General features: G+C 33.8%; 2 protein-coding genes and 1 pseudogene across 2 annotated transcripts; 1 reads left to right on the top strand and 2 right to left on the bottom strand.

The window, feature by feature from the left end:
• Window positions 1–3,453: 3,453 nt before the first annotated feature.
• Window positions 3,454–6,370, bottom strand: LOC126727424 (uncharacterized). Its single transcript, XM_050433130.1, has 4 exons — window positions 5,051–6,370; window positions 3,996–4,958; window positions 3,611–3,913; window positions 3,454–3,530 (listed from the first exon to the last, which is right to left on the bottom strand). The coding sequence occupies exons 1-2, from the start codon at window positions 6,368–6,370 to the stop codon at window positions 4,218–4,220; spliced, it is 2,061 nt and encodes a 686-aa protein (XP_050289087.1). The 3' UTR covers window positions 3,454–3,530; window positions 3,611–3,913; window positions 3,996–4,217.
• A 6,248-nt stretch (window positions 6,371–12,618) lies between these two features.
• Window positions 12,619–13,751, top strand: LOC126727363 (protein NUCLEAR FUSION DEFECTIVE 4-like; annotated as a pseudogene).
• Window positions 13,752–16,455: 2,704 nt separating this feature from the next.
• Window positions 16,456–19,644, bottom strand: LOC126724072 (BURP domain-containing protein 6-like). The gene is made up of 2 exons (XM_050428249.1): window positions 19,581–19,644; window positions 16,456–17,394 (listed from the first exon to the last, which is right to left on the bottom strand). Exons 1-2 carry the CDS (start codon window positions 19,615–19,617, stop codon window positions 16,676–16,678), a joined length of 756 nt encoding a protein of 251 aa, XP_050284206.1. The 5' UTR covers window positions 19,618–19,644; the 3' UTR covers window positions 16,456–16,675.
• Between the last annotated feature and the right edge of the window lie 301 nt (window positions 19,645–19,945).

Here is a 19,945-nt window from a genome sequence, read left to right as displayed (position 1 = left end):
ATAAAAAGATGGAACATAGAAGTTATATTTTATGTTGCAAAGTAATTAAAACTCATAGAGAAATTAATGCGAGTGCTAGCATCCCAGTATTTTAAGGCAGCCAGATCATAAAAAGCTCTAGCAGCAACTTCCTCATTATCATATGCACTTGCATGTATAAGCTCTTAAATCATCAATGGCTTCTAAAAAAATATAGATTTCATTGTCACGCTTTTGCTTAGGGTCCACAAACAATATGATACTCATGTAGAGTGTTGCAAAGAAAAAGAAAAAGAAATACTAACTCATCTCTGGATTTTACAAACACGCTTAGATTTATGAAATGTTTTAGGGTTACGTTTAGTAGACTGTAATAAATATTGTAATGTAATGGTCATTCATATGGTATATTTATTAAGTTGTTTGGTTGTGTTTTTTATTAAAATGTGGAGTAACTATTCCTTATTTAAAGTTATGAATCCCTATTCCTTATTCCTTAACCCTTAAAAAACTTAATTTCACCCCCCCCCCCCTTTTAGTTGTCACTATCCCTCATGTAGCAGCAGCTTCTTCTTCTTTGCCCCCTTTCTAATTCTACTGCTTGCTGTGGTCCATATTTTTTTTGCTATACACGAATAAGGTTTTTAGATTTCCATATTTTCTACTACTCTAGTAATATTTGACAGCAATTTTTGCAATCGATTTTGTATGCTTTGTTCCTGCTACTAGCCATGATAGTAAGTCTCAAAATTTGAGCACATTTGAGGTGCTTGAACCTATTGCCCCATCTTATGCTTCAATGATATTGACATTATAATAAATTTTAAAAATCACGATGAGTTACGGTGATATTTTTTTGAGAGAATTTTAACTTATAGCGTCCGTTTATGATGATAGCTCTTTATCATTAGACCAAGACACCAATCAATTTTTAGTGTAGGCGGCGATTGAACCTCAGATCTCTAATTCAACCATCAGAAATTTTACCAGTTGAGCTAACTGAAACCCACAAGTTATAGTGATATTGGTATTATAATATCACCTTCTTTTTTCTTTTTCTTTTATTTATTTATTTTTTATTTTATGAATCATGATAGGAAGAATAAGATGTTAATTTTATAAATATGGGCATTATAGGAAATTTGGTTTAAACATGCTTTCATTCTACCAATTAAATACAGATTTTTATTCCTACGTTGTCAACAGAAAATTGAATAGTAATATTTCTTCAATTATAACATTTTGTATTACTTGTAATACTTATTCTTATTTCCACGCAATCACCATTATAGTGTACCAACATGTCCTAAGTGTTTGAACTCTAAACTATAATACCACTTAGCATATTTAAACAAAATTAGATATGACAAATCCACTGCTTTCATTAAAAAATAAAAAAAATGGACTTCTTGATTTTTGCAATTTTTAAGAAATACCGCAACAAATGAATTAAGAAATTAAATTGACACATGACACAAAATTAGACCATAATTGAAATCCAATTGGATTTTATTTCGATTTTAACTTTAAATATATCTATTCTATTTAGGGATAATTACAGTAAACCCACCTGAGGTTTGGCCCGATTACACTTTACCTACCCGTGGTTTAAAACTTATCACTTTGCCCACTTGTACATCAATCCGTTATCCCCCCGTTACCCACCTCACCCTCAGACGTTAGAAAAACACCCTTTTATGCCAAATTAGAATATTACACGGATCAAACAACACGAACTCACACTCTCTTTTCCCCACGAGCCCTACAAACGCGAAAAATCCATTCTGCATCTGAGGTTTTGATTTTTCTGAACGTGCTTTCGTGTGAGGGTGAGGTTCTGACTTTGGGTTGTCTTGAGTCGTTGAATATTCGAAGATAGATCATCACCAGGTACGACATTTCTGCCTTATGGTTCTGAGCTGGGGTTTCAAGTTTTGATGATAGCGTTGATTCACAGGGAGTTGATAATCGATGTCTTCTTCGAGTGGAAATTACTCAGGTTCATGTGGGCATTTGTGTACATATGAGACTTGTGTGCTGAGAACAAGTCTGACAGTGGATAATTTTGGGAGAAGGTTTCTGGGTTGTAGCCGATATAAGGTAAGTATACTTTTTACTTAATCTAGCTGATTCACATGAGATTGGAATGTGATGTGTTCAATTCAATTTATGAACAGATTGGTCCCAAGTGCCCTTTCATTAGATGGATTGATAATCCCACTTGTGTGCGTGGGAATGAAGCTGCCCATTTGGTGCAACAAAAGCTGGATTTACTGCGGAGTGAGCTGCAACTTGCATGTGAAAGGGAAAAAGAAGCTACCCAAGCAGCAGCAGAAGCTACCCAGGCAGCAGCAGAAGCTACCCAAATGGCATAAATTGCTCAAGGCAGGGCAGCAAAAGCTATTGAGAGGGAGAGAAAGTTTCGAGCTTCCTCTGTTCAACTGTTCAAGCCAAGGAGAGCAGTGAGAGCTTTAAAGCAAGAGAGAAAGTGCAGAATTGCACTAATTCTGTCATGGTTTTTTTTTTTTTTTTTTTTTTGTTTTGGTTATGTTGTTTTCATGTTTTGGCTCAAGTGAAAATGTTGGAATGATGAGATTGAGTCTGCCTGATGGGTTGTAATATAAGCTGGTCCTCAATTGTATTGTAATAGAACTATGAAAGAATTTTTTGAGAATGAGAACTATGTAATATAAGCTTGAAGCCACTTAATAATATAAGCCTTTTTAAGATAAAGTGTTATTTATGTTAGATGCTGTTGGTATTTTTGTTTAAAGTGAATTGGCTACTTGTGAGTTGTGAGCTGTTGGTGTTGGTGTTTTGTTGGATGTTGTGAGCTGTGTTGGTTTGTGCATAAAGTGCATTGTGTGAAGACAATTGTGTTGAAAGTGAATTTAAAGTGCATGACAATCTGTCAACTTGCAAGAAAAGACAACAAATTCAACACATACACCTGCTATTCAACACATACACCCTGCACACATAAACAAACTCATATAATAATAACGCATATGACAAACTGCAATAATCAGAACAATAATTCTGAACACCTGTCATTAAGTTGGGAAATTGTATACATATTTGAAGGTGGCATTGAATAGTCTTTCATCAACTACCAGTAAATATAAGGCATTTGGTACAACAACCAAAACAGTTGCAGCTGCCCAATGTTTACAAAACTTACAAAAATACAAAAAGTGTTTGAACAGCTATATCAAAAAGTGACTTGCCATTGTCTGCCCTGCCATTGTCTGCCCTGCCTAACCCTAACACTACATAAAACCCTAACACTACATAACCCTAATACATAGCAACAAAAGTGACTTGCCATTGTCTGCCCTGCCATTGTTTGCCCTGCCTAACCCTAACACTACATAACCCTAATACATAGCAACAAAAGTGTCTTGACTTAGTCTTCATTTACTGCCCCTGCCCCTGCCCCTGCCTCTCACACCACAGCTGGCCTTTCCACCTTTTGTTCTACATTTTTGAGCTCTAGCTGCATCACCTCTTCCTCTCAAAGCAGCTCCTCTGGTAGCAGGTGGTCTTGTAGGCTACAAAGTACAAGGATTCACATGTTAGCTACCAGCTTCACAGTTTTATGAATAAAACATCAAACCTAACACTACAGTACCTGTGATGATTGTGGTCTACTGTCCCATGTTTCTGCAGGAGTGTGTGGTGTTGGCTGGCTTGAAGAGAACCAAGGAGCTCCTCTAACTGTGTACCTAAAGTCTGAAGAGTACCATTGACTTGGGTTCTGTGACCATGGAGCTTGTGGCTGTGGAGCTGGAGCTTGTGGCTGTGACCCTGCTGCCTGGTTGGATGAGGCCATAATGTAAGGCTGATGTGTTGGTGGGGGCTGAGCTGAGGATTGGGTCTGTGATGAAGATGGGGCCTGGGATCCTTGCCTCTGTGTAGAAGGCCTTCCACTTCCCTTCAACCAAATATGAGCATGTTTTTACAGTGTCAGTTATTGGAATTTTGCATTTGAATAAATTTTTTTTGTAAAAACATACAGATTTCCCTTTCTGCAATCTCTGCCTCCTCTCCCATGCTGTCTCACCAGTGACATTGGCCTTGCATCCCCTTGCATTGTGCCCTTCCTGTTGACACCTTCCACACCTCACTGGCCTGTTTCCTCTAGACACCTTATAAGGGTTCGGCTCATCAGCATCTCTCTTCCTCTTCATGGGTGGCCTGCCTGGTGGCTTATAGACAGTAGGTGCAACAGGCTTGGGTTAGCCACTTGACATCCACTCAGACTGGCCAGGCATGGGAGGTATGGGTGTCTTGTATGTCTCCACATAAGCATCCTTGTAGTAGCATGGATGGGTGTAGTCTTCTGGTTTCTCACGATTCACAAAAATAGCTGCAACTCCATGCTTGCAAGGGATTCCTGTCAAGTCCCATACTCTACAACTACATGTCCTATTTACCAAGTCCACCACATGCCTTTCCCTCCCATTGTCAACCTCATACACAAACCTCCCAGAAGGAACTGCACTGAAACTCTTACACTCTAATTTTAACTGCTCCAACTTCTTTTGTATGCTTGGACACAAATTGCCATCATACTTTTCTATGCCAGCCTTCTTTATATACAGCCTGCTCATAAGCCTAACTTTGATCCACTCCAGCATTGATAAGATGGGCTTGTCTCTAGCCTTCACAATCATAGAGTTAAAACTCTCACTCAGATTGTTTACCATACAATCTGTCAAAACTCTTGAAGAAAAGTGGGATCTGGTCCACTGTGCAGGCTCTATATCAACCAGGTACTGCCAAGCTTCTTCATTCAAACTCTTAAGATGGTCCATCCCTCTCTCAAATTCCCTGGCTGATGTTGTGCCAGCACACCTCCACAGTACACTCTTCAACTCCATGCCCTTGTGGTTAACCTTGAAGTTGTTGTATATGTGCTTCACACAATACCTGTGCTCCACAGTTGGGAATAGAGTCTCCATTGCAGGTAAAAGGTCCTGCAATCAAGTAAGCATTCAATGTTAGCAATATAAACTAGTAAAAAGGTAAGCATGTAATGAAGTCATGAACATGAGCTAGATGATAATACCTTCTGCCTGTCACTGATGAATACCAGATTGAGCTCATCTGGCCTGCCAATGTCATCAGCAAACTGCTCCAAGAACCAGGTCCAGCTATCCTTGTTCTCTTGCTCAACCACAGCCATTGCCACTGGGAATATATTGTCATTTCCATCCTTGGCAGTGGCAGACAATAATTGCCCACCAAACCTACCCTTCAAGTGGCAGCCATCCAGCCCAACAAAGGGTCTACAACCACCTAGAAAGCCAACCTTCTGAGCATTGTACCTAATGTACATCCTTTTAAACTTGGGCTCTGCATTCTCATTTTCCATCTCTGTTTGCAGAATCACCCTACTTCCTACATCTGTCCTTAATATCATTTCTGCATAATCTCTAAGTAGGCCATACTGAGCCTCTTCATCCCCAGTAATCAGCCCCCTAGCTGCCTTTCTTGATCTATACACCTGACTAAGACTTAAATCAACTGAAATATTCTGCATCACATGGTGCTTAATACCTGAGGCCTCCCAATTAGGATTCTTACCAAAATCCTCCAAATACCTCTTTGCCACATAGGCTGATGTAACTTGCCCATTTTTAAATGATAGGGGGCAGGTACACTCAGGATAAAGTGTCTTGATCTCAAATGTGCACTCTCCAGTCACCATTGAGGCATAACACCTCCATCCACAATTGTTCTTACAATGTACAGAAATCTTCTTCTTCTCATTCAACTTCCACTTGACATCAATGTGATTCTGAATCACATACTCCCTCAAAGCCTTCCTAAACACCTGGGAGTTTGGGAACTTCATCCCTTTTGCCAACCTAACATTTTCCATATCAGTCCTCTCATTGAACTCCAAATTGCCAGGCCCCTGCTCATCATTAGAACTATCCACACTTGCCATATCATCCTCTAAAGTTGGTTCAGCCCACTCTTCATCTAAATCTATGTTTGGAGGAGGAACATTGATTGGGCCAGGTGCATCTGTGTTTGGCTGAGGTGTATCAGTGTTTGGATGAGGTGTATCAGTGGTTGGAACAGTGTTAGGCTCATCTGGCACTGTGTGAGGTGGAGAAGACTCACCAAAAATGTCATCAGCAAAGTCTTCTCCTTCCAGGCCTTCATTCAACCAATCAAACTCCTCCTCCACATCATCACCCCCTGTAGCAGCTCCTACACCACCCCCTACACCAGCCCCTGCACCCCCTATAGCAGCCCCTGCACCAGCTCTTACACCAACCCCTGCACCATCAGGAACTTCAACTGCAAGTGGAGCATTACCACTCTCCACATACAGTATGATGGTGTCTCTTGGCCCTCCCTCACTAGGGTTCCACATCTTGATCATCTTCTATGAGCCTTAAGTCTTGCTCCAAGTTGCCCCCAGGACCTAAATAATGAACCCTCCACGGTTCATCAATCCCCAATTCCTCACATATACCTTTTATTTCAAAATAACCAAGCAAATCAGCATCCCTATACACTATTTCAACTTTCCCACCAAAGTACTCTAAACTAGGGTTCCACACAAAAGCACCCCCATAATGTACCTCCAATTTCACTTCAACATCCATCTGTAATAACAAATTACAAGTTGACACGTATACAATCAACAATTAAAGAATTGTAAACAACAAAAGAGGCAAAAGAGTAAACAGTTGCATGTTTCAGTTTTGCTTTTGGGATGCAACGCACACAGAGGGACCACATTTTCTACTTTTCTTTTGATTTTGATTCTGTTTTACTAAATAGCACATGCAAACACTAAAAATTTCAACCCAATAGAAACTTGGGTCCACTGTGAGACACAATGACCACGATAGACAAAGTGCCCACAGACAAAAATGCCCATAAACAAACACAAATCCAAAGAACAGGTGGTCACAATTTTCATAAATATCAACAAACACAACCAATATTCTCATTCCATTACATGTAAAATTGACCATTCATTGATTACTCACAAAAAAATAAAACAACCGCAAGCCCAAAGTAAAAACCCAAAGAGTGACTGATTTCTTACCAGGATTTTAGTCACTCGAACAACCCGTTGCTCGTCTAGGTTTTACACTGGCAGAAAAATCAAAACCTCAGATGCAGAATGGATTTTTCGCGTTTGTAGGGCTCGTGGGGAAAAGAGAGCGAGTTCGTGTTGTTTGATCTGTGTAATATTCTAATTTGGCATAGAAGGGTGTTTTTCTAACGTCTGAGGGTGAGGTGGGTAATGGGAGGGTAATGGATTGATGTACAGGTGGGCAAAGTGATAAGTTTTAAACCACGGGTAGGTAAAGTGTAATCGGGCCAAACCTCAGGTGGGTTTACTGTAATTATCCCTTCTATTTATAAGAGGATTTTCCTCCTTAATCTGATATTTTTTTAAGGTAAAAAATACACTCCAGTATCTAATAACTTCTGTAAGGACACGATTTGTAACGAACCGTAACAATGTTGGGTTCGCACGTAAAAAGGCCCAAACAACATCATTTGTAGAGCATGGGTTTAAAAGGCTAGGCCTTGGTCACCAGGCAGTGGGTTTTTCGTGATATCCATACATGGTTAAGTCGTCTTCGCCCTAGGAGTCTTTCTCCTGGAGGCGGGCTGGGAGGTTCTGGTTTTTGGCCATCTTTCCCAGCCTCCTTCCTGGCGCACTAACTTTTACATTATATAGTCCTTCTTGGTTGATCCTAGCCCTCCACTTGTTGGTCAGGCAGGTCTTACTTCTGTACCTATCCCATCAGCTGTCGCCTCTTACTTTTCTGTTTAGTTGCGAGGATCGAAGTTACACCGTCCAAGCGTCTTTTCTCATTAACATGATTAGGACGTTGGCCGGTGCATTTAATGCGAAGGGGACGTATTTTCTTTGAACCTATTTTGCACCGTACCTCCATATGGGCCCTATTCCACTCACATCCCCTTCAGGGGACTATTTGGGGATGGCCTTCACTAAGACGTTGCTCTTCTTATCAAAGCCTTGGAGTGCCGAGGACATGGTCGTCCTCAGCTGTTCCCCTTAACCCCTCGGCCTTTGATCACTCGTCCTCGGCACACTACTTCCTCGGCACGGGCCCTGAGCCTGGATAGAGCGTGGGCCGGATCATAAGCTTCCCAGCCCTACAACTTCTTTTACAAATATTTTAGGAATATGGTTAATAACGTCACACCAATTCCTTTTCTTGAACTAGAATTTAATTTTATTCAAAAAAGATTCTCATCAATAAACAATGACTTCATTTATAAATAGGGATAACAATGTCAAATACCAAATTTAAAACACACGTTCAAAAAGAGAAATCTTAAAATTTAGGCTTTTTTTTTTCATGTTCATCTCTTTTTTTTCCTAAAATTTCTTTCAAGTTCATTTTTTTAATTCATTTTTCCCTTCCATTGATCTTTTTATTTTCCCTAAAATTTAGAATTTTTTTTCTTTCTTTTTCATTCAAATAAAACACCTCTAGTTAAAAAAAAAAAAAAACCTCTTGCCCACCTTTTTTTATATGTTTTTTTAAATTAAAACAAACATGTTATATTTAAATTCAAATTACTTTCATTTAAAAAAGAAATACTTATCCCTATCCCATTATTTTCTCTATATTACTTTTAAGAGAAATGATATGTCTTCAACATTTTCACAATACTTTTACAACAAATCCTAAGTGACAGATTGTTACTGGTTGTTATTGTTGAGACAAAAGAGTAATCTTAGTGTTAGGTTCAAATTTGAACCAATAACAACTAATCACTTATGATTTGTTGTAAAAATGTTGTGGACGTAGCATCTCTCTATTTTTAATTATACTACTATTTAAGAGGCTTTCCTTATTTGGGATCCTCATTTTTTTTTTGGATAAAAAATGCGCTAACATCCCTATATTTAAGTAGAGACAAAATTAAAGGATAATCTGATAAAAATACAACTCTAACTCGCACTAAAATATTGCCTAAAAAATAGGATCACTCTTCTATTGATTTTCAAATTGCTTTATTTATTTATAAATTAGATTCTCAAAATAAATATTATATATAAAAAATAAAGACACAAGTTTTTTTTTTGGCTATAAAATATGACCAATAAGTTTAATGTTTTCACATTTTTTTTCTTCTCCTTTTTTTCCACTTTATCAAGACTTAAACTTTTTTTTTTCCTTCTAAATTCTAATCTCACGTTTTTTGTTTTTTGTTTTTCGTTTTTTTCAAATCTCTTCTTCTTTATTTTTGAACTATTAAAAAAAAAGGTGATTTTTAATGTACTCCCTTTTTTTTAATGATTTATTTCTGTTGGTATTTGAATTGTTTTCTTTTCATATCTGTTTGTACTTTTTTTTTTTTTTTTCATTTTAAAGAATCTATTTTCTATGTCCTAAATAAAAATCACTATACATGTGGTTTAATTGGATAGAAGAAAGAAACATCTCAAATTGAGATGAATGAAAAATTATGATACTAAACTCAAAAAAAGTCTTATTGCACATGCGAAACACGTGTGATTATTGTAGAGGCTCACTACACCACTTTCAATTACACGTTTAAAAAATAAATTGCAACTTATCTGTTAAAAAAGAAATACTTGTTTATCCTTTTTATTTGTTTGAAACAATTTCTCATTTTTTTCCCTAAAATTTCTTTTGCGTTCATTTTTTTCCCCTAAAATTTAGCCATTTTTTTAAATTCATTTTCCTCCTTCACGTTGATCTTTTTATTTTTCCCTAAAATTTAGCTTTTTTTTTTCTTTTTCTTTTTCATCTAAATAAAACAACTCCAGTTTAAAAAAAAAAAAAAAAACCTCTTACCCACCTTTTTTACATGCTTTAAAAAAAAAAAAAAGTAAAACAAACATGTTCTATTTGAATTCAAATTATTGCTACTTTAAAAAAGAAATACTAACCTTATCCTAATCTTTTCTCTATATCACTTTTATAATTATTGCAGGGCCCACTACACTAATTTCAAATACACGTTTAAAATATAAATTATAGTTTCTGCATATTTGTTAAAAAAGAATACACGGTTTATCCTTTTATTTGTTTGAAAAAAAAATAATCATATTCATCTTTTTGATTTCTTAAATATCTCATTGTACGCGTAAAACGCATGCGGTGAGGTTAGTGTGTATATATATATATATATATATATATTAGGATATATTGAGATGTACAAACAAAGTTATATATGCTCAAACTAGAAAAAAGATGGGGTCAAATGTGAAAAATTTATAAATTAAACTAAAAATATAATATAAGAAAAAATTAAAGAGATATACTCTTTCAAAATTTTTTAAATTCCAGGTTAGGATAGTCCAAAAATGGAATAAAACAAAAATCTATTTTGGGACAATGAAAGCATGCATCTATATTATAATGTTTACGTAGAACTTACAAGAACTTATAAGAAGCGCTTGACTAGTTGCTTTCTCTTTAAGACAATACTAGTCGCTAATCCGTGTAATGTATGGGAATAGCTACAAAATGAGTTTTAAAAAAAAAAAGTCATTTTTTTTAGTTGGAGTAGTAAGCAAAAATGCATGAAAAAAAAAAAAAAAATGATATGGAAAGAAATAACACAAAGTTTTATTAGTTACAGGGACGGAGGTATTCATGGACCATGGGGGGCCATGGATCACTAGCTGTGGGGTTGCCTTGCTTGCTTTTATTTTTATTTATTTTGGAGAACATATTGGGGTTACCTTACAATTTATAAGATTGATAGTTTTTAGGCTAATGCTAACTAGATTTAAAATTGTTCAAAATTGACAAATTTAATCCTTAAATTTAACTTAGTTCCTAAACTAAAGATTGTTAACTAATATTTTACCCAAGTTTGTAATATGTGTTCATATGCATTAAATATTATGGCATTCATAGGCTTACTAAATAGCCTTCTTCATATGTTTTTTTTTTTTTTTTTTTTTTTTTTTTTTTTTTTTTTTTAATCTTTGGATTTTTTTTCTTATCTTCTTATGTGCTTAGAAAAATTAATTACTCTTTTTGTTAGAAGACTACACGACATATAATGAGATAATAAACATAGATTATTGTATTGCAACATAATAAGAAACAATTATTTTGTTAATACTAAATGAATACTAATTTAGATTTACCCTTTTTTTTTAATAGTTCAGCCCCCCCCTCAATTGGAACCCTAGCTCTGTCCCTGATTAGTTAGACAGAAGATAGTAATATTGTTTGATTTATTAGTTTTTGTAGGAAGGAATAAGAGTCCTACATAACACAAGATTAATTACTTTTCTTCATATTGTGTGTTTTTTCCTATTATATTTTTTCTTGTTGTTGCTTTTATTTTTAAATATAATTTTTATAATTGTTTTGATTGTATGGTAAAAATAAAGAAATAAACACGTATTGTTTATTAAAATCACAATCTAATCTTGGTCAATTCTCCCATTGGTATTAGCTGGCTTCTCTTCTTTGTACTCACTGAACTTTCATGAAAGTTAATACAAATATCTTTCAGATTTGAGAACCCAATCAACTTCTATAAGGAGCATCCCATGGGTTTAATAAAGTCATCAAAGACATGTTATTTTACATAAGCAAATTAAAATTCATAAAAACAATCTATGAACCCAATTTGATCTCTAAGACCCTAACGTTGATGTTCCTTATGCATGAATTGAACACGCAGTATACATGATGACCTTTATATATATAATACTTACATTGTGAATCTATGATGCTGCACATCCTTCAATCATTGATCGGGTTTCTAAATTTTGACGATTATTATTTTTATTTAGAATGAGTTATTTATTTATTTTTTATTTTAAGAATGGATTGGTGATGAAAGACCTTTTTTTTTTTTTTTTTTTTTTTTTTTTGGGGTGGGGGGGGTGTGTATGTGGTAGTGTGGTTTAAGGCTGGTGTTTATAAAAAAAAAGAAAAAAAAAATTTCATGTGCTTATTTGAATGATGTCACTTTATGCAGATAGGATTTTCACTTAAATAGGTTGTAAAACCTTATCTATATAAGATATGTTGTAATATATATACCAAAAAGTGTTTATTGAAAAGTCACAACTCTTTAAATTTGATTTACCAAAAAGTGTCTATCGAAAGATCATAATCTTTCATATTTGAATATACCAAAATGTGCCTATTGACTGGAAAAATGTTTATTGAATGAAAATGTGCCTAGTGACTGAAAATATGCCTATTGGCCAAAAATGTGCCTAGTGTTTGGTGTTTTTAAGTGTATACGTGGCATTAATTTATATAGGCATATGACATAATAAAGAATGGTCAACAAAAAGTCAAATATTTTGACTATTAGTTATTATATAGATATAGATATATTTCTAGTTTTCTTTTCAGTTAGCAAAACCTCAAAAACCCCATGGTCTTACATCATGTTTTTTGCTCTGGTAATTAAATAATGCCTTAGTTAATTAAACCCGCATGGGAGTGCAATTATGTGTTATTATCGTCCTTAATCCTTAGAAAAACATAGATTCTTATCATTTCCAATTAACGAACTACCTCAGTACCCAAATGTTTTGTTGTCCTCCTAACACTTAATTTGGCAAAGTAATTAATTGACGATCCAACCACTCTCTATTATCCTTGTTGATGCAATATGTCGAAGACAATATTTCTTTCATGGGGCATGGTGGTAGCTCTTACTTGGCCTCGATTGGTGAGTGGAACAAACTCGAACTTTCCTGCCCAACTCAAACGATTGCTCTCTCTATCCCAAGTTCAACTCAACAACATTGTTTTTGCTTCCGATGCTGGAAAAGTTTTCTTTCTGGGATGGCTGCTAAGCGTTTGCCCCTTTGGCTTGTGCTTGTTATTGGTTCGATTCTCGGGTTGATTGGTTATGGTTTGAAATATCTTGCTATAACATTCCATATTTCATTTCTATTGTCCTCGTCAATCTTTGCACCCACTTTTATCGCAGGCAACAGCATTTGTTGGAGGAACACGGTCTGTTATGTTGCTATCATAGACAACTTTCCGTCTCATCGCCAAGTTTTAGTAGGGATAATAACTAGCTACCAAGGATTAAGCGCAAAGATGTTCACAGATATTGTCCATGCTGTTATGCCATCTGCAACCGGTAAAAAGCTCAACACTATCTTTTATTGAACTCTATCTTACCTATGGTGGTGTGTAGTATAGCTGGTGGAGTACCAGCTCTAAAAATTGATGCTTGAAAATCTAGAAGCATGAGTTGAGTTCTTTTTAATGTTTGTGAAAACAACATTGACTGGACTCTATTCAGTGATAAGCATGTGTATTATTAAGCAATAGTATATCAACTAAGATATTGCCTTTGGTTAATGTCATTGTCACTGGACTATTCCTATTAGCCCCACTAATTGTCATTCCAATTGTAAAGAAAGTCACAGAAAAATTTGCAGGGAAATGGGATAAAAATACAGAAAAAGAATTGTGTGCAGAAAAGGTTAATGGTGATGTAGGCAAAATGGAGGAAGGAGTGAAAGAGAGGGAGGATGACAAAAAAGCTCCTTAGGTTGGTGTTAAAGAAGAGATTGGATGCATTTTGATGCTACAAAGAATGGATTTTTGGTTTTACTTTTTTGTGTATTTTTTAGGTGCATCTCTTGGCCTGGTATTTTTGAACAACTTGGGACAAATAGCTGCATCTCGTGGGTACTCAGGAACTGCTTTGGTCTCTTTGAGTTCTTCATTTGGGTTCTTTGGCCGTCTCATTCCATATCCTTGGTCGATTACTTTTTAAGGTGACTCTCTTACACTTTTCTTCTTCTCTTTTAACTGAGTAATGCTAAAACCACAATTTTTGCCATAATTTGCTCATGTGACAAGTCATGAGTGGTGGAGTAAAAGTGGTGGGTCCACAACTTTATCACTCACAACTTACCATGTAAGTAAGTTGTGGTAAAAGTTGTGATTCTAGCATTTTCCATTTCAACTATTATATGGGACATCATAATTGTTAAATAATGTTGTAGTTTGGGGTTAACAATAGCACACGATCTAGATTCTCTTGAGTTTTTGAGGAATTTTGTACATAAGAGTTCTTAAAATTTTGAACATTTTTTTATATATAATATAAAGGTCAAATTGTGTCATGATCCACATTCCACTAGTTAACAAAACTCTTACAATAACAAAATATTAGTGAAAATAAAACAAAAAGAAGTTAGTTTCTCCTGCCAAACTTCATCTCTCTAGAAGGTTCCCTTCGTCATTTTCTACATGAGTCAATCTCTTCTCTCTCTAGACATTGACAAAAAATGAATGTTTCGAACATAATTGTTTCTAATTCGGTTATGAGCTTTTACATTCCCTTTATTTGATTACTTGTTTGTTCTCTTGGGTTTGGCGATTGTTGGGTAGAGCTTCTATTTGTTTGATTTCCATGAGTGGCTATTGAAAAATATTTATTTTAGCTAGAAAAAAAATACATTGGTAAAAAAGATATTGGAATCAGAGGATTTGAAAAAAAAAAAAAGGTGAAAATGAAAAGTGCACCCTTTAAGTTTGATCGAAATTCATTTCAATCATCTAATTTTACGTTTGTTTAACAATCTGTTTGTCTTAATGGAAAACTTTATGTAAATATAGTTTTTCATGTTTTTTAGTATTTGGTAACATCAGAAAAAATTTGTCAAAAGAAAACTATCTTTGGTCAACAGAAAAAGAATGGCTTGTTTTTAAAAATTATTTTCCACATTTTTTTGGAAAACAACTCCATTACACAGTAAGCTAAATAAGAGAATTTAGAAGATTGTTTTTCCAACTCATTTAAAATTACTACTAAACATAAGAAAATGAAATAGTTTTATAGAAAATATTTTTCGTAAAATGAATTATTTTTTAGAAAACATTATTTTTAAAACAAATAAAGCGTAATTGAGTTCTCTAACTTTCGAAGTTATTTACTTCAGGCGTTTTGTCTAATTTCATTAAAAAAAATTACCATTAAATATTCAATTAACTAATGAATAAAGAATTTTTGAAAAAAAAATTCTTACAAAAAATTCTATAAAATATTTTATTAATTATAGATTTTTTTCATGTGAAGATAATATTTTTTAAGGGCAATTTTTTTTAACAAAATTGTACAGAAGGTTTGTATTAAATAAATTTAAATTTTAGAGTATTCAATTAAACAAAAGTAAAGTTATAAGACTGAAATTAATTTCAATCAAATTTAGAAGTTGCAATTTACATTTTAGAAAAAAAGAAAATTGCCTTCAAAGACTACATTTTTATGCTCTATTTTAATATTCATTGCTTTGAAAACACACAAGGCACATACAAATTTTTTTTTTCTTTGCTATCTTACAATAACAAGGATTGAGTTTATTTTATTTATAGTAAGATAGAATTTTGAGGTCCACAATTTTAAAGCAATAGCATTCACACCGGTGTAAACCATATCATCATGGAGAGAGAAGAAGAAGAAGGGGATGATTTTTTTGTTGGTTTGCAGAAGTTGTTAACTATGTTTGGTCTAGCCGTCTAGGTGTTTTAATTTTTTTTTTATTAAAAAAACTATTATTTAGGAATTTTGTTAGTGGAATTCCAATGTGTCAAAATCTAGAAAAATTTCTTATAAAATAAATGGTCAGGAGGAAATTCCAAAACCTATTATATATTTTTTCTGAATCAACCCTACTTTTGATAGCAATGATCATGTCATCAGCATACCTAACATAGCTGATCCTCCTTTCTTTTTTCATAAAGGAAAAATTGATTTGCAAATCAAGTTGATGCAAATTTGAATTCATTTACACGAACAAAAAATAAAAAATAAAAACATTAATTAAAGACAACAAAATTTAACACGGTTTAGCCAACTCCAAATTTACATTCATGTTTAACTTCAATCAAAATTCATTATATCAACAATATGAATTACAACTGCTTTCATGTGTTCTAAGGACATTGATTTATAAATTACTTTTAGAAACTTTTTATGGAAAAAGGAAAAAGTAATTAATTTTTTTTTTAGTTTTTTATATTTATTATTTCTCATGAAAGTGATATTAAATTTTTAAAATGATCAATTAATAGATGCCCTAAAACCACCCGTTACCTTTGTATAAATACTATTTTTTTTTCTCTTGTTCTACTAGTAATATATATTGTTTGTTTTTTTTTTTTTCAATACAAAATCTTTGGGATGGTTGCTTCTTGTTTCTAGAGTTCAGATCAAGACCAGTTTTGGTATGTGCTATCCTTAAACCTGTCTAAAAAAACCTAAAAGGGTTAGCTCCCTTGAGATCGGGCTAGCCCACTTTTGGGTGTGTAACTGGACTAACATAATTTGGGCTTGCATTAAACTTGGGTGAATCACTCTAATGGAGTGAATTTTTGTATTGGCTATACGATAACAAGTGAGTTCTCTGCACAGTGATGTATCACAGATTCAAATTCGGTAATCAATCACTTAAAATAAAAAATTGGAGACAAGGTTTATTAGAGTGAGTTTTGTGCCCTCAACAACACACCTAATTTGATAATGCCAAGATTTAAATGCAATTAAAACTGAAAGAAGCATATAATTACAAACATGCATAGTAGCAGGGAGGTTTTATACATGATGCTAACTATTATAGCATAATTTCCCCTTATTTAGTTATTTTCCCTCCTGCATGCAGGCATTATATAACACACACTAGAAATACAAGAAGCTTGGTCTAGAGCCTTTCTTTATACATCGAATTAGGAACCCAGAGAAGGGTATCACTAGCAAGAAAGTGGCATATAGGGACAGTTCCTGGCTTAACTTTGAGCACCTTAAAAGCGTTTGCAACTGATGCATCAGTGTGGCAAGCAGCTATTGCATTTACTTTTGTCCCATCAGAGGACACCAATGGAACCATGTAAGTCCCTGCGTCATGGATTTCATGGCAATAGAAAACAGCATACGCATAGTTTTGCTTGTGACACACAACCCCTTTGTTTGCATTAATCCTATGCACTCCTGTTATGCGATACTCTTGCTTCTTAGTTTCTTTTAGCACCTGGGTTGAAAGTACTTGAACATTTTTTCCCAACTTCGAAACGCTAAAATCTACTAATGATTCTAAGGATGTTGCACATACACCATCTTCTCCAGCAGTGCCTGGTGTCTCACACATCTTAATTGTGCTTTTTATTACCTTTGCTTCCACAGAATTTTCTTTTACAGAAAAGCGATTTAGAATATCCGGTAACTTGTCACTTGAAAGGGGAATGGACTTTGCCACTTGACGAGGTAAGAAAGTTGCCCCATTTGCAGTATTGGTGAAGTGCAACTTCATTTTTTTTCCCGGACGCAAATCGGTTTCAATGAAAAAAGTGGTGTCAACATTTTCCATGCCCTCAAGTTTTTCATTGCTCAAGCCAAGATTAGGAGGGTTGAAGAACCTCGTATCTGGAAAAGACCATAAGAAGTTGACATATATTCTCAAATGATGGATATATATAATAATAATAATATTATTACTATTACTATTATTATTATTGATCATTATTATTATTACTATTGATCATTAACTGAACTAATTGGGTTTAAGTATAAAAATATAAAGCGCTTTTACTATCTCATCTTTTGTTATTTCTCATATTTAAAACCTCTTTATCAATTTACTTTACCAAATGGGAGCAACAACTTAAAGTACCTTATTATTGTATTTAGCCAAAAAAACACTTTTTTTTTTTTGAGAAGAAGCCAAAAAACAATTAAAAGAAAAACCAAAACACTATTTTATATTCTATTATTTTTAAAGTTATTTATCACAAAAGCTCTACAGTTGAAAATCTTCTTCCTATAACAATATCAATATATCCATAAAAAGAAAAAAAGAAAAATCAACGTAGAGTGCCTTTTTTTTTTTTTTTTTTGAAACAAGATAGAAATTTGATCAAAATTAAAGTTTAATTTAAAATTAAATTTTGTCAATAAATTTGATCTTAACATTATTTAACACGCATGTGTGTGCACACAAGTTTTCACAGTGTATTTGGATGAACTTTGTTGATTTTTTATTCATTGAAAGTATAGTAAAAAAAAAAACGGGGAACTTAAAAAAATAAAAAAACCCAGCTTTTTGCGGCTTGCCCAAGGCACTATCTTCATTCTTTTAAGTTTGAGAAGGGAGGATAAGAAAATAAATCTAAGAGTTGAAGATATTGAATAAAAGAAGAAGAGAAAAATGGAAGCCAGCAAAAAAAATAGCTTGAGCTGGCTGCCTGATTTTTTTTTGCTGATTATCTCATGACACAAAAGGAATTTTTATTTTTCTGTAAAAGCCTATATAGAGCATCATAAGTTCAGCACTATCTTGTGACTCAAAACAAAAAGAAACTATAATATCTAAAGCAATCTACCAATTAATCTCCTTCACATGATTGCAAATCAGATCACTATGCATTTCAAAATCTGTTGAATGGTAATGGATTGATCATAATCTTCTGCATTTTTTTAGATCAAACCACTAAATTGATTTTGCATGGAAGAAAATTGAGTTTCTCAAGTCTGTTTTCTTGACACTTGGATTTCAGGTAGGGGTTGAAAACTGACCGGTTTGCAACTGAATTCTACATGGTGTTTTTTTTTTTTTAATCTTTAATTTTTAATTTTTTTTTATGCTAATCTTAAAATTAAAATAGGTTTCAAACACATATGAAGCCAGTATTGATCAGAGTGAGTCACCAAATGAATTACTTGCAATAAGCTGACCTTAAGGAAAAAAAGTATCAAAATTCTTGCAAGCCTGCCTCTTATAATAAGCAGCACACACGCATAAATGATTCGCTAAGAAAATATACCAAGCAGTTGCAATTGTTTTGCAAGAATATGTTACTCATGTTAATTAATAATAGGAAACCTCTAGGGAATAAACTAAAATTTGTCTAGTGGTTATAAATTATTATAATACTTCCCTAAACCTTAACTTGAATTGCTTGCTTTAGTTTTGCATCATCTTTAATCTTGATAATTTTTCTTAATATCTCTTTTCAGCAAGAAATGATTGAATAATAGGGAAATTACAATTAATTCTTCAGAGTTTTATAACTTTAGTTCCAAGAATTAATCTTCTTGGTGATAAAATGGAACTATTAGCAATTATTGTCTGCTCAAGCAATAATTATATAAATGCATTATCATTCTCATAGTCTTTGGGTCCTACAGTTGTGTGGGATTTATTCGCTATGAGAGGAATGATACATATATCTGATATGTATGATATATCTTCTCTTGTTTAATATTTTTTAGTTGAAAAAACGTGTTCATTGATGTCCCTAAACTTTCTGTTAGTAATTTTCTTCTTTACCAATTAACCCGGTGGGGAAGTTTTTATATATATATATATATATATATATATTTATAAACTTAGGTACAATATCTTAGGTACTGTTCTTTAGGTTCTCCACTTAAGGTTGAGCTATATAACTACTTAACTAAAAAATATATTTCCATCTCATAAGGAAAAATTTACATAACAGAATATTAAGAGGGGAACCTAAGGAATAGCATTTAAGTACTGTAGTTAAGTCTTGTCCTATATACATATATAAAAAGGGAAAGGAGTTTGGATAATTGGATTTGAATCTGACCATCAGAGCTCAAAGAATCCTGAACAGCTTTCAGCATGGGAGTGTTTGGCAAAACTGACTGCCAGTAGACCTTAGAAGCAGTGGCGGAGCTAGGATTTTAGTTTAGGGGGGCAAAATTAAAAAGAACAGCGATAGTTACATAGTATGTGTACAAAATACATAGCTGAAATTGTGTTCATGATTTTGAATTATAAATACAAAAACGTCAAAATGAACCTTGGCTATAGATGACTTTGGTTAGAACAAACAAAAGTTACAAAACACCTTTGGAAATGATGTGACTTTAAACACATCTTAAAAACTAGTAAGGATTTCCTCTAAACACTTTAAATTCAAAACTTTAGGGAGCCAAGGGAGCTAGAGTG

Source organism: Quercus robur, chromosome 1, assembly GCF_932294415.1.
Source record: "Quercus robur chromosome 1, dhQueRobu3.1, whole genome shotgun sequence".
NCBI classification, from domain to species: domain Eukaryota; kingdom Viridiplantae; phylum Streptophyta; class Magnoliopsida; order Fagales; family Fagaceae; genus Quercus; species Quercus robur.
Note: the sequence above shows the minus strand (reverse complement) of the source record. Positions and strands in the feature narration are given on the sequence as shown.

Bases quoted from the DNA above. Each gene is read 5' to 3' on its own strand.
- LOC126727424 (XM_050433130.1), bottom strand. From the start codon at position 6,370: ATGTGGAACCCTAGTGAGGGAGGGCCAAGAGACACCATCATACTGTAT. The intron at 4,959-5,050 runs GTATTATCATCT...ACTTGATTGCAG, and splicing joins TCATCAGTGACAGGCAGAAG to GACCTTTTACCTGCAATGGA.
- LOC126724072 (XM_050428249.1), bottom strand. From the start codon at position 19,617: ATGCTGAAAGCTGTTCAGGATTCTTTGAGCTCTGATG. The intron at 17,395-19,580 runs GTCAGATTCAAA...GGTCTTTTCCAG, and splicing joins GGATTCTTTGAGCTCTGATG to ATACGAGGTTCTTCAACCCT.